This window comes from Manis pentadactyla, chromosome 3 (assembly GCF_030020395.1).
Source record: "Manis pentadactyla isolate mManPen7 chromosome 3, mManPen7.hap1, whole genome shotgun sequence".
NCBI lineage: Eukaryota > Metazoa > Chordata > Mammalia > Pholidota > Manidae > Manis > Manis pentadactyla.
In genome coordinates, this window is record NC_080021.1 from 140,302,418 (window position 1) to 140,315,430 (window position 13,013).

Here is a 13,013-nt window from a genome sequence, read left to right on the forward strand (position 1 = left end):
AGTAACATACTTTTACAAATCTTTTAATGTGTTTACCCTAAATATTATAACACACAATTCTGAATATTCAAGTCCAATATAGAACTACAGCTTCACCTTTTCTCATACGAAAGGACCTTAATACACTTTCCCATTTATCCCCCTCCCAACTTAAATGCTATTGTTTTCATATACCTTACTCCTCTGGTTTTTTTAAACTTTCAAGGCTTTTTAAAAAAATTCTACAGCAAACTTTATTTTTCTCTGAAACTACAGTTTTATTATCGGCCATGGAGATAATCAGCACATGAAAAAAAAATCAGAGGGAAGGTTCCCAGAAACCACACACCTTCAAGACATTTTTTAAATCACTGTTCATTTGGCTCACATATCTACCCTTTTTGGTGTTCATCATTTCTTCTTGCATCTCCAAGCTTCCATATGGTATTGTTTTCCTTTGCTGAAACACAACATAGTATTTGTATAGTTTAAGGGGAAAATTTCTCATTTTTTGTGTGAAATTTCTTAATTTAACCTACTACACCTTAACTGGTAAAGACTTTTCTTTATACAGAACTCTAGGTTGACACTTATTTTCCATCACATTGAAGATGCCACTCTATTGTCTTCTGAATCCCACTGTTTTTATTTAGTCAGTTGCCACACTCTTCTGGTTCTTTGAAATATACCTTACTTCTTTCACTGCTGTAAGATATATTTTTTTTAGATTTCAGTGGTATTGGTAGTATTTGTGTAATATTTGTATAAATTATTATCTGTAAATATATTCTGCTTAAGGTTTGTGGGACTTCTGAAACCTGTAGCTTGATGATTTTCATAAAGTTTAGAAATTTCTTAAGCATTAACTCCAAATAGTCTCTATTTCTTCTATTTCTGGGACTACAGTTACATTGCTAGCCCTTCTGTTACATTTTCTGTACTTTCCATCCTTTTGACTCTCCACACATTCTATTTTTCTTCTGACCACTAATTTCACTATTTCTTCTGCTGTTTCATTTGGTTTTAAATTCATTCACTTAATTCACATAATTCTTATCTGCTATATTCTTTACTTTTAGTTCTTAAAATTCCTAATTATCTACTGATTTTTAATCCTTTTTTCCTCCTTGAATTGTTTTTGCAAGTCTACATATGTATGAGTGTTTCACATAATGCCTGTTAACTCCAGAATTGGGCAGACTTACCCACCCAGTCACAAGCAGAGGCCAATATAGGTAATCTTTACAGAATATACGAACAAAGAACATGTACTCTCAAAAAGCAGATTCATTCCCAAGAAAAGAAAGCTGATCTGACTAGCCCATTTTTTCCTTCATTTTGTTTTTGCCAGGTGCCCTTAGGATCACTCATGTTAAATTCTCAGTTGGAGATAATCATGCAGGTAAGTTAAGATCTGCTTAGACCCACATAAGAGCAGGTCTACTGCTACAAAGTCTCAGGGAAAACTTTTACCCCCTAAAAGAATCTAGGCCAAGTCAGCCTCATTTTCTTACAGTGTTCCTTTGCTATTGGACATATTTCCACTCTTTCACTAAAGAGGGTAGCTAGCAGCTCTTTAAGGTGCTGTGTATACAGGTTTCAGGCTTTAGTTACTAGGCTATTGGAACAAATGATGAGAGATCACTGAAAGATATTAAGCAAAGGAATAAAGATGATCAAATATGATTGTTCATTTGTAACATCAATAAACCTTTACTGGAGTTACAAAGGTAAATCACTCAGCCATATCCTCAAGCAGCTTATATTCCATTACAGCAAAGATTCTCAATCAAGGGCACTTTGGTCTCCCAAGGAATATTTTGATATGTCTGGAGAGAGTTTTATTTGTCACAACTGGGAGGATGCTACTGGCATCTAATCGGCAGAGGGTCAAGGATATTGTTAAACATCCTGCAATACACAGGACAGCTTCCTAAAACAAAGAATTATTTTGCCCAAAATGTAGCAGTAAAAGAAAAGTACAGTAAAATATTAGTCTGTACAATGTACAGTATGGCATGAAAGTGGGCAGGAAGTACATCAATGGGCACCTAAGGCTTAAGCTGAGTTGGAAATATGAATGAATTTGGGAGGGAGAGTGATCACTATGAGCTTGAGTATCAAAGCATGAGGTATATTTATATTCTACATGTTTGGGGAACTACAAATAATTTGGTATGACTAAGATTTAGGGGCAGATTAGCTAGATGGAAAGTAATAGGACAAGATGAGGCTGAAGAAGGCAAGGGCCAGATCACAAAAGACCTTACATGAAGATGAAGAATTTGGACTTCACCCTGCATGTGAAATAAAGCAGTAAGAGGAGGTTGATATTGAAGGCTAACAATGAGAAAACAAATCTATCCTAGAAAGATTATTTAGGTAAAATTATGAGAAAAGGTTTGAGGGCAAAATAAGGCACACACCGATTAGTAAAATTACTAAAATAATCCAGGACAGGGAAGACCAGAGACAGAATCAAAGTACTAATGCAGAAGGATGAATTGATATGGCAAAATACTACATCCAGTCTTTCATGACTGAATATGAAGAAAATAAAAGGTCTAATTCCCAGCTTCTAAGCACCACTCAAAGAGAGTGTACAGGAGAACATTTAGATAACAAAAGAATGTCATCTCATTTAGATCTCTTATAGTAAAAGAGCTGTGCAAGTATATAGGAGGTTACTGTTAGAATACGTCAGCAAAATCTATGTTGCGCCTTGAACTTTATCATTCTTCAAACAAAAATAGCAAAAGATTTTAAAAAGACTTTTCTACTACAGCTAGATCATATTTTATATATGTATTTATCTTATTTCCAGGTATTTTCCTATTACATTATTTAAACTAAAAACACAATGTCTTCACTTTATTATTTCAGTATTTGTTTAATGTTTTAAAATTCAAGATATTTTAACTTAAAATTTAAAGACAAAATAAAAAATAGCTTTACCTTTCAAATGTGACTTTTTAACAGCAAAGTGAAACAGTGATAGTCTCCCATTAAAAAAAAAAACAGCACTTCCCACAAAACTAAAGGAAGGCTTACAGGTACAGCTATTTCAGAATGGGATTAACACCTGAAGACATGGAGAAATACCTTATTTTATTCCAAAACAGATGAGTACTTACTGAATCTTAATAATGGAGGTTTAATATGCCATTTAACATAAATTATCTTTGAAAACAGGGTTTTTAACCATTCAATGTAATCTCTAAAATAGTATCTAGTTAACATAATATTTGCCTTAAATATACCAGATAAATATTTACAATCAGCTAAATAAGAAATAGCAAAGCAATTTACAGCTGAAAACATGAAATTCTGATCCACTGGATTTACATTTTTTCCTAAGTATAATAATATAAACATATTTTGGGTTACTCAACCTATTAGAAATACAATCATTTGTAATTGTGAACTTTCAACATTACTCATCAGTAAAAACAATCCTTTAGCAAGCACCTTATGTGAAATGACAAGTGTAAAACAAATTTCTCAATTAACAGTTCATCACCGAATTCCTCAGAAGTTATTATAAAAAATTTTATTTAAAAATCTGAACACACAAACATTAGACATTTTTAAATTAAATAAGTTATGAAACTTCCTTTTTCTTTTCAGTTTCAAAATTAAAAGGACCAATTTATATCTAAATTATTTCCATATTTTCCTGAATTGTTTTTTAATACTATTTTAGTAAATTATTTATTCAATCGTTTCTTCAGGTTGTCAAGGTGTTCCACATTAACATCTTGTAATGCCAGTACCATTGCTTTAGACAAAGAGGGATTAAACGAAATAGTCATTAGACAGCACAAGTCTATTAGATCTCTTTGACATTTCTGCAGACCTTCTAGGAATTTTTGGTATTTAAAAGGATCCTTTTTTAACTGCTTCATTTCTGGTACTGAAAACCCTATCAGACTTGTAAGTATTTCATCTACAAAGCCTACATCTAGATATGCACTACCATCAGAAATCTTTGCTGTAATACGCCAAAAACCACCAGAACTTGAGAGATTTCCAGTTAAAGTTACAATAAATGCTTTGACTGTCACTGTTGTAACTTCCTTTGGTTTGCTGGTCATTAGCACAGACAAATACACAAAGGGTGGAGAAGACAAATCCATGGCTACAGAAAGATTAGTGCTATTTCCTGATGATTTTAAAGAACAAGTTTGTAAATGCTGATCATTTTCATTAGAAATTTGTGAATTCCTTTTTGGTACATAATTGACAAGCTCTCCATTTAGTATTTTATTATTTAAGGAATCTTCATCTGAACTGCTAATAGTTTGTTTTATTTTATTATGCATCTCTAAGTTCTTATCTTTACTTATAAAATCATGGGGAAAGGGTACATTATGAACTGAGAAAACACTACTGTTTTGGTCTCTAGCGGATAGACAACTAAAAGATTTGTCCTCAGTCATTTGTTCAGACAAGTATTTTTCATTCCAATTATTTTTATAATTGCCATTTTTGCAAATCAATGAACTATTATTTGGAGTATCAGGTTTATGTGACAATCTCTCTACACTTTCATCTGTGGTTCTGTTCAAAGCCAATGGCTGCAATTCTTTAGTCTCCCTTTGTTCTTTCTGGACAGTCTCTTCTAAAAGCAAGGCTTCCTCCAATGAAAAGTCATCTAATTCCCCATCAGGGAAAAGCATAGATTGATTCACTGGTTTCTTCTTTGGCCTTGGAGAAATAACAAGTCCCTGTTCAACACCTGACTGTCTTGTGGGAATAGTATTCAAGGAACTACCTGTGCTGAAACATCTTTTTTCTAAGGGGGTGTCATTATTTGCAGCAAGCTCATCACTTTCTTCAAGACTTGCTAAGAGTTCTTCATCAGAAGGTCCTAACGCAGGATCTACAACATCTGTAATTCTGGAGATGCTTTGGTTAGAACTATTTGGTATGACCGTAACTATAGGATCAGTTTCCCCAATTAATCTTGCAAGTACTTTTTCTTGGGCATGTTCCTCTAAAAGAGCATCTACTTCTCCTCCCAACACCTTCACATTTTCTGGTTTCAATAATAGAACACCAAAACGGAAAGTAATGTTGCCATAAACCAAAATTTTTGTACCTGGACTAAGATCACTATGAAGAGCTGGAATAGACTGGTATTCCATTCCCTGGATTTGTATAGTTCCATCAGTTAGCTGTAGCATTAACATTCGTGAAGGCTTTGCTTCCCAAGGTTTTTGAGTTACTTGTGTTTCAGCTGTAATTAGGTCATTCGTGGTATTCTTTCCTCTCAACTTTTCTATCTGGGAATATGCAGGCTGACTTACATCAACCAATGAATTAATCTGCAGAGCAAAAAATCCATTCAGTTCTCCTTTTGGTACTTCTAAGATGCCCTCAGGTAAAAGAGGATGCTCCAAATCTCTCAGGTCAGTAAGAAGCCATTGCTCAAACACTTGTTTATTTATTTGTGCCTGACTCAAATTAACATTATCATTTTCTTCTTGGATCCAGTTAATACAAGCTTCCAGCCACATTAGAGGCACTTTAACATGCCATGTTGCCAAAAGCCACGTTTCAACTTTTAATGCAATACTAGTTACACTCATTTCTTTTAAATAAAAGAAATATTATGCATCTATTACCTGAAAACAAAAAACAAAAATATAATTGAGTACATTTAAATATAGTTTCTATAATTCTTTACAATGCACAAATAAGTATAACTACCTTGTTAAGAGTTAAATTTCTAGATTATTTTAGATTTTTCTCTTCAGCATCATAAGATTATTTGACTTTCTACATGGCCAAAATCTACATAGCCTCAAGCAACCAAATAGTATACTGAGACAAGCAAAAGGTTTGAGGCAGATATACCTAGGTTTGAAAGACAGTTCTGTCAAATTATAAGCTCTGTGACCTAATATAAATTTCTTAATCTCTCAAACCTGGTTTTTTCATCTGTAAAATGTCAATACCACTATTTATCTTCCAGAGTTGTGAGAATTACATGATTAACATTTGTAAAGCATAATGTCAGATCTATGAAAGATACACAGTAAATAAGTTATCATTATATTAATATAATCATCAGATTCTAATAATTTAAAATTTAGTTAAGAAATGATATTCACTAAGGTTCTTTTCATATCTATAATTCATACTCTAAAACATACCATTGTATTTGCCCGTTTAGCACCTAAAAATGAGGTTTAAGGATAAAATTACAATAATTTAAAATATTCTGAGCTGATATAAAGCATCTTACTTGTTTGTCTAAATAATTCTCAACAATCCTACTAGGTAAATATATTTCTTCTGAGTTTCTCAGTAGGATAAAATAGCACAACTCTAAAGATTAGTTAATCTTGTGTTCACAAAAGTCTATTTTTTTCCTTCTACAGATAAATATATCTAAGAGAATTTATTAAAGTTTTAATATGTACATATTAAACTTACCATTTGGAACAAAAGCATAGGATTTGATGACAGGATTTGCAACTGGTTGTTCAGTGGAGTAATTGTAACCTCTACTGTTCAAAAACGGTCCTGGGAGCTATGACAAGAAGCAGTAAGGGTTATAAAACAAAGGTGCAGCAAGAATTACTGGCCCATTTCCATGAATGCAATAGTTTAATGGTATGGTTATTGGGGTTACCAGTATCAGTCAGGGACAGTGAAGGAAAACAATAAAAACATGAGGTTTGGAGTGAAATAAACAGAAGTGACGATGAAAAAACCTTACACACTCTAAGCTTGTTTCCTTATCTACATACTTACTTTATAGGGCTACTGTGAAAATTAAACAAGGGAGGAGAAGACAGGTGGCAGGGCACTGGCCCAAGCACAGACCTTGGACAGCTGGGTTGGCTGACCCAAGGGGACCATCCAGCCCATTCAGGCTGCTAAACTTGGCCCTCAGGGTTGTCACTGCAATGACCAGTCAGTCACAGGGGATCCTACAGGCCACGAGCAAAAGAAATGAAGGCTGAAGCAAGCCAAAAAACTTAAGCTGAAATTAGACAGTACTGCCTGCAGAGGGAGAAAAAGTTCAAAGCCATGGAAGCTGCAGATCTGGGATCGCATGGCAGTGGCAACACTTCAGTAAAGAGGACCCAGAGAATGACTATCTTACAGACCTACTTCTGGCAAAACAGAGATGAACTTCCTGGATACCTCTTGGTCTCTGTCTACAACATCCAGCCAGCCATTTATCCACATAAATGAAGAGGGGGAGAAAGAAAGACATGCCTATTCCATGGAATTGGCCAATTCATGGAATATGAAGTTTTATCAAAGCTTGACTTCTATTCTTGTGAAAAGGCATTAAATTATTTCTGTACACTATAGAGTCCCTTCAGTTTTCAAAAAAAACCTAACTTCTTTATACAATCTTAAAGCTTATATATTTACAGCATGGTGACCATAGTTAATACACTCCATTGCACATATGAAAGTTGCTAAGAGCAAATCTTAAAAGTTCTCATCAAAGGAAAAAATTCTGTAACTATGTAAAGTGAAGAATGTTAACCTAATTGTCATAATCATTTCAAACTAGACTTATAATGTTCATTCAAATATAAATACTTCTGCACAGCAAAGGAAAACAACAGAGCAAAAAAGCAACATAGAGAATGGGAGAAAATATTTGCAGACCTAGCAAGGATAACATCTGGAATATATAAAGAACTCCTCAACTCAGTAACATAAAAACAAATAATCCAATTAAAAAATGGGCAAAGGACTTGAACAGACATTTCTCCAAAGACGTACAAATGTCCAACAATTACACAAAAAGATGCTCACCATTACTAATCATGATAGAAATGAAAATCAAAACTGCAATGACATTATCACTTCACACCCCTTAGGTGTGTTACGATGGCCACTAACAAAAAGAAAAAACCGTTGGCAAGGATGTGGAGAAAATGGAAACTTACACACTGATGGTGGAATTCTAAAATGGTACAGCTGCTATAGAAAACCATATGGAGGTTCCTCAAAAAATGAAAAATAGAACTACCATATGATACAGCAATCCCACTTCTAGGTGTATATATATATATATATATATATATATATAATATATTAAAGAATTGACAACAGAATCTCAAAGAGATATTTGCACTCCCTTGTGGTATTATTCACAAGAGACAAGATGTGGATGCAACCTAAATGTCCAAGAACAGATGATGGATAAAGAAAATGTAGTACATACACATAAAGAAGGACTACTACTCAGCCTTTAAAAAAAAAGTAGATCCAGTCATATGTTACAACATGGATGAACCTTAAGGAGATTATGCTAAATGAAATAAACTAATCATCAAAGACAATACTGCATGATTCCACTCACATGAGGTATCTAAAGTAATTAAATTAATAGAAGTGGAAAGAATTATACTTGCCAGAGGCTGAGGGGAAAGAAAAACAAGGAGTTGTTCAGTGGATGTAGAATTTTACTCAAGCAAAATGAGAAAGTTCCAGAGGTATGTTGTACACGGGCATAGTTAACGATACAGTAATGCACACTTAAAAAATGTTGAGTTACAGTAAACTTATGTATATTTTACAATAAAGAGGGAGAAATCCAAGAGAGAAAAACAGGAAATAATAAAATTACCCGTTTGCAGATGACATGAATGTTATGAAGAAAATACCATAGAATCCACCAAAAAGTTAAATCACCTAAAACCTGAGTCAGCAAGATGCAAATGTCAAAAGGAGGATTATAGACTTGTAGCCTGTTGGATGCAGATAGGTGTAATTCTAGTACTTAACCTACCACCATGAAAATAAAGCCAGAGAAAAGATGGTGTCATGACAGAAGAGACAGAAACCTCCTCCCAAAAACACATACAATATGAAAATATAGCAAATACATCTAATACTGAAAGAGCAACAGGAAAGAAGGCTGTGGCCAACTGCTTACACCTAGGGAAAACACTAGACCTCAAGGAAAAGGGTAAAGTACCAAAGCCATGATCCAGAGAGACCTAAGCCCTTCCCCAACTCCAGCTCACTGATGGGAAGAAGAAAAACAGAGTGGCGAGGGCATGGAGGCCTAGGACTGCTGAACACCTAGCCATGGAGATCTGCTCTAGGAGAACAAACCTACATTACATGGTGCTCTGGAGATTAGTGTGGTTGGAAAGCTAAGACAGGCAGAATACTTGGAGAGACTGAGATTCCAGCCACTTGTGGAAAACACACATCCACAATCACCCTCTCTGGGACAAAAGAAGGCGGTCAGTCTGAGAGGCTTCCTAACAGCAAGAAGGCTGTTAAAGGGGCAAGGATTGCACAGAGCTTGCTGCTCAGGAGAAAGGACAGGTGGACAAAATTGTCCCGGCGCACTCTGCTCAGCAGGTTGGGAACTTTCAGGAGCTTCAGACGTTCCATCCCCATGGCTGGCTACACAGCTACAAGACTCCCCAATAGGATACACAGCCTACTGCACCTTTCTTCCATCGGAACCAGTTTGCAAACTGGCTGGCCCCACTGTTGCACCAGGCCAGCCAGACGGTGGCTCCAGCTACAGAACCTACAAGTGCAAAGCATAGAGGCGACTCAAGTGTACTTAGCCCACTGGCCCTGGCAATGGAGGTAGGCACTGCAGCTGGGAAGCAGGAAAGAACTCTTTCCTCCAAACAGGCACCAGCACAGCTTGCTTGCAACCCCTGCCATTGATTCAAGGGCTGAAAAGTTCCAGGGAGTAGAGCTTCTGGGCATTACAGGGTGCCACCTACAAATATGAAATGTTAAAGGAACCAGGTTCAAACCTAAATCCCACAAACACCAGCAATAGGCCTAAGTGAAACTAAACTCATCAACCTTCCTGAAAGAGATTTCAAAATAAAAATTATAAACATGCACACGGAGTTACAGAAAAATATTCAAAAACCCAGGGAGGAATTCAAGAATGAGATACAAACGTTGAAGAATTCAGTATCTGAAATGAAACATACAATGGAGGGATTTAAAAGCAGATTAGATGAAGTACAGGAGAGAGCAAATTCAATAGAAATTAGAAAACAGGAATACAAAGAAGCTGAGGCACAGAGAGAAAAAAGGATCAATGGAATGAACAAATATTGAGAGAACCGTGTTACCAATCCAAACAGAACAATATTCACATTATAGGGGTATCAAAAGAAGAAGAGAGAGAAAAGGGATAGACAGTATCTTTGAGGAAGTAAATGCTGAGAACTTTCCCAATGTAGGGAAGGAGATAGACTCTCAGGCCATGGAGGTACACAGATCTCCCAGCACAACAGACCTAAGGAAGACAACACCAAGACATATAATAATTAAAATGGTGAAGATCAAGGATAAGGACAGACTATTAAAAGCAGCCAGAGAGAGAAAAAAGAATACACACAAAGGAAAATCCATCAGGCTATCATCAAACTTTTCAACAGAAATCTTACAGGCCAGAGGGAAGTGGCATGATATATTTAATGCAATGAAACACAAGAGCCTCAACACAAGAATACTCTAGCCAGCAAGATTATCATTTAAATTTGAAGCAGGGATTAAACAATTTCCAGATAAGCAAAAGCAGAGAGAATTTACCTCCCACAAAAAGTCTCTCACTTTATTTTGGAAGGACTTCTCTAGATGGAAGTGTTCCTAAGGCTAAATAGCTGTCACCAGAGCAAATTAAACCATGGTAAAGAAAGCAGACCAATTAATTACTAAGCAAATGCAAAATTAAATCAACTATGCCCAAATTCAGTCAAAGGATAGACAAACAGTACAGAACATGATACCTAAAATATGAAGAATGAGGAGGAAGAAAAAGGGAGGAAAGAAGAAAAAAAAAACCCTATAGATTGTGTTTGTAATAGCATACTGAGTTAAGTTAGACTGTTAGACACTAAGGAAGTTACCCTTGAACTTTTGGTAACCATGAATCTAAAGCCTGTAATGGCAATAAGTACATACCTATCGATAATCACCCTAAATGTAAATGGTCTGAATGCACCAATCAAAAGACATACAGTCACTGAATGGAGAAGAAAACAAGATCCATCTATATGCTGCCTACAAGACACTCACTTCAAACCCAAAGACATATGTAGACTAAAAGTGAAGGAATGAAAAAGGAGATTTCATGCAAGTAATAGGGAGAAAAAAGCAGGAGTTGCAGTACTTGTATCAGACAAAATAAACTTCAAAACGAAGAAAGTCACAAGAGACAAAGAAGGACATTACATAATGATAAAGGGGTCAATCCAACAAGAAGATATAACCACTATAAATATCTATGCACCCAACATAGGAACACCTATGTTTGTGAAACAAATACTAAAAGAATTAAAGGGGCAAATAGAATGCAATGCATTCATTCTAGGAGACTTCAACATACCACTCACTCCAAAGGACAGATCAACCAGACAGAAAATAAGTAAGGAGACAAAGGCACTGAACAACACATTAGATCAGATGGACCTAACAGACATCTACAGAACACTCTACCCAAAAGCAGCAGGATACACATTCTTCTCAAATGCAAATGGAACATTTTCAAGCATAGACCATATACTAGGCCATAAAAAAGAACCTCAATAAATTCAAAAAGATTGAAATTGTAGCAACCAACTTCTCAGACCACAAAAGTATGAAACTGGAAATAAATTACGCAAAAAAACCAAAAATGTCCACAAACACATGGAGGCTTAACAACATGCTCCTAAATAATCAATGGATCAATGACCAAATGCAAACAGATCAAGCAATATATGGAGACAAATGACAACAATAATTCAACACCATAAAATCTATGGGACACTGCAAAGGCTCTGGTAAGAGGGAAGTATACTGAAATATAGGCCTACCTTAGAAAAGAAGAGCAATCCCATATGAACATTCTAAACTCATAATTAACAAAACTATACAAAGAAGAACAAATGAAGCCCAACATCATTAGAAGAAGGGACATAATAAAGATTAGAGCAGAAATAAGTAAAATAGAAAAGAATAAAACAACAGAAAGAATCAATGAAACCACAACATGGTTGTTCAAGAAAATAAAAATGGATAAGCCCCTAGCCAGACTTATTGAGAAAAAAAAGAGAGTCTACACACATAAACAGAATCAGAAATGAGAAAAGGTAAATCACTACAGGCACCACAGAAATACAAAGAATTATTGGAGAACACTATTAAAAATTATATGCTAACAAACTGGATAACCTAGAAGAAATTGACAACTTGCTAGAAAAATACAACCTTCCAAGACTGACCAAAGAAGAAACAGAAAACCTGAAGAGACCAATTACCAACAACAAAATTGAATTAATAATAAAAAAAACTACCCAAGAACAAAATCCCTGGACCAGATGGCTTCACCGCTGAATTTTATCAAACATTTAGTAAACACCTAATACCCATCCTCCTTAAAGTTTTCCAGAGAGTAGAAGAAGGAATACTTCCAAACTCATTCTATGAGGCCAGCTTCACTCTAATACCAAAAGCAGACAAAGACACTACAAAAAAAGAAAATTACAGACCAATATCCCTGATGAACACAGATGCAAAAACACTCAACAAAACATTAGCAAACCGAATTCAAAAATACATCAAAAATATCATCCATCGTGATCAAGTAGGATTTATTGCAGGGATGCAAGGATGGTACAACATTCGAAAATCCATCAACATCTTCCACCACATCAACAAAAAGGACAAAAACCACATGATCATCTCCATAGATGCTGACAAAGCATTCGACAAAATTCAACATCCATTCATGATGAAAACTCTCAAAAAAAGAGTATAGACAGTAAGTACCTCAACATAATAAAGGCCAAAAATGACAAACCCACAGCCAACATACTTAACAGTGAGAAGCTGAAAGCTTTTCCTTTAAGATCGGGAACAAGACAAGGATGCCCACCCTCCCCACTTTTACTCAACATAGTTCTGGAGGACCTAGCCACAGCAATCAGACAACACAAAGAAATAAAAGGCATCCAGATTCATAAGAAAGAAATTAAACTGTCCCTGTTTACAGATGACATGATATTGTACATTAAAAAAATCCTAAA

The 13,013-nt window shown here is 35.3% G+C and overlaps 1 protein-coding gene across 4 annotated transcripts in view; it reads right to left on the reverse strand.

The window, feature by feature from the left end:
- Positions 1-217: 217 nt before the first annotated feature.
- RMI1 (RecQ mediated genome instability 1) overlaps positions 218-13,013 on the reverse strand; it is a 28,346-nt gene continuing 15,550 nt past the window's right edge. For 2 of the 4 annotated variants that reach the window (XM_057498542.1, XM_057498543.1), the window contains exons 2-3: positions 6,421-6,517; positions 218-5,306 (exon numbers count right to left, since the gene is read on the reverse strand). In XM_057498542.1, coding sequence (XP_057354525.1) covers positions 3,687-5,306; positions 6,421-6,438 — 1,638 coding nt within the window. In that variant the 5' untranslated portion in view covers positions 6,439-6,517 and the 3' untranslated portion in view covers positions 218-3,686. Of the gene's footprint in view, positions 5,607-6,420; positions 6,518-13,013 lie in introns of all 4 variants that reach the window. The other 2 variants (XM_036923229.2, XM_057498541.1) reach the window with 1 other exon arrangement.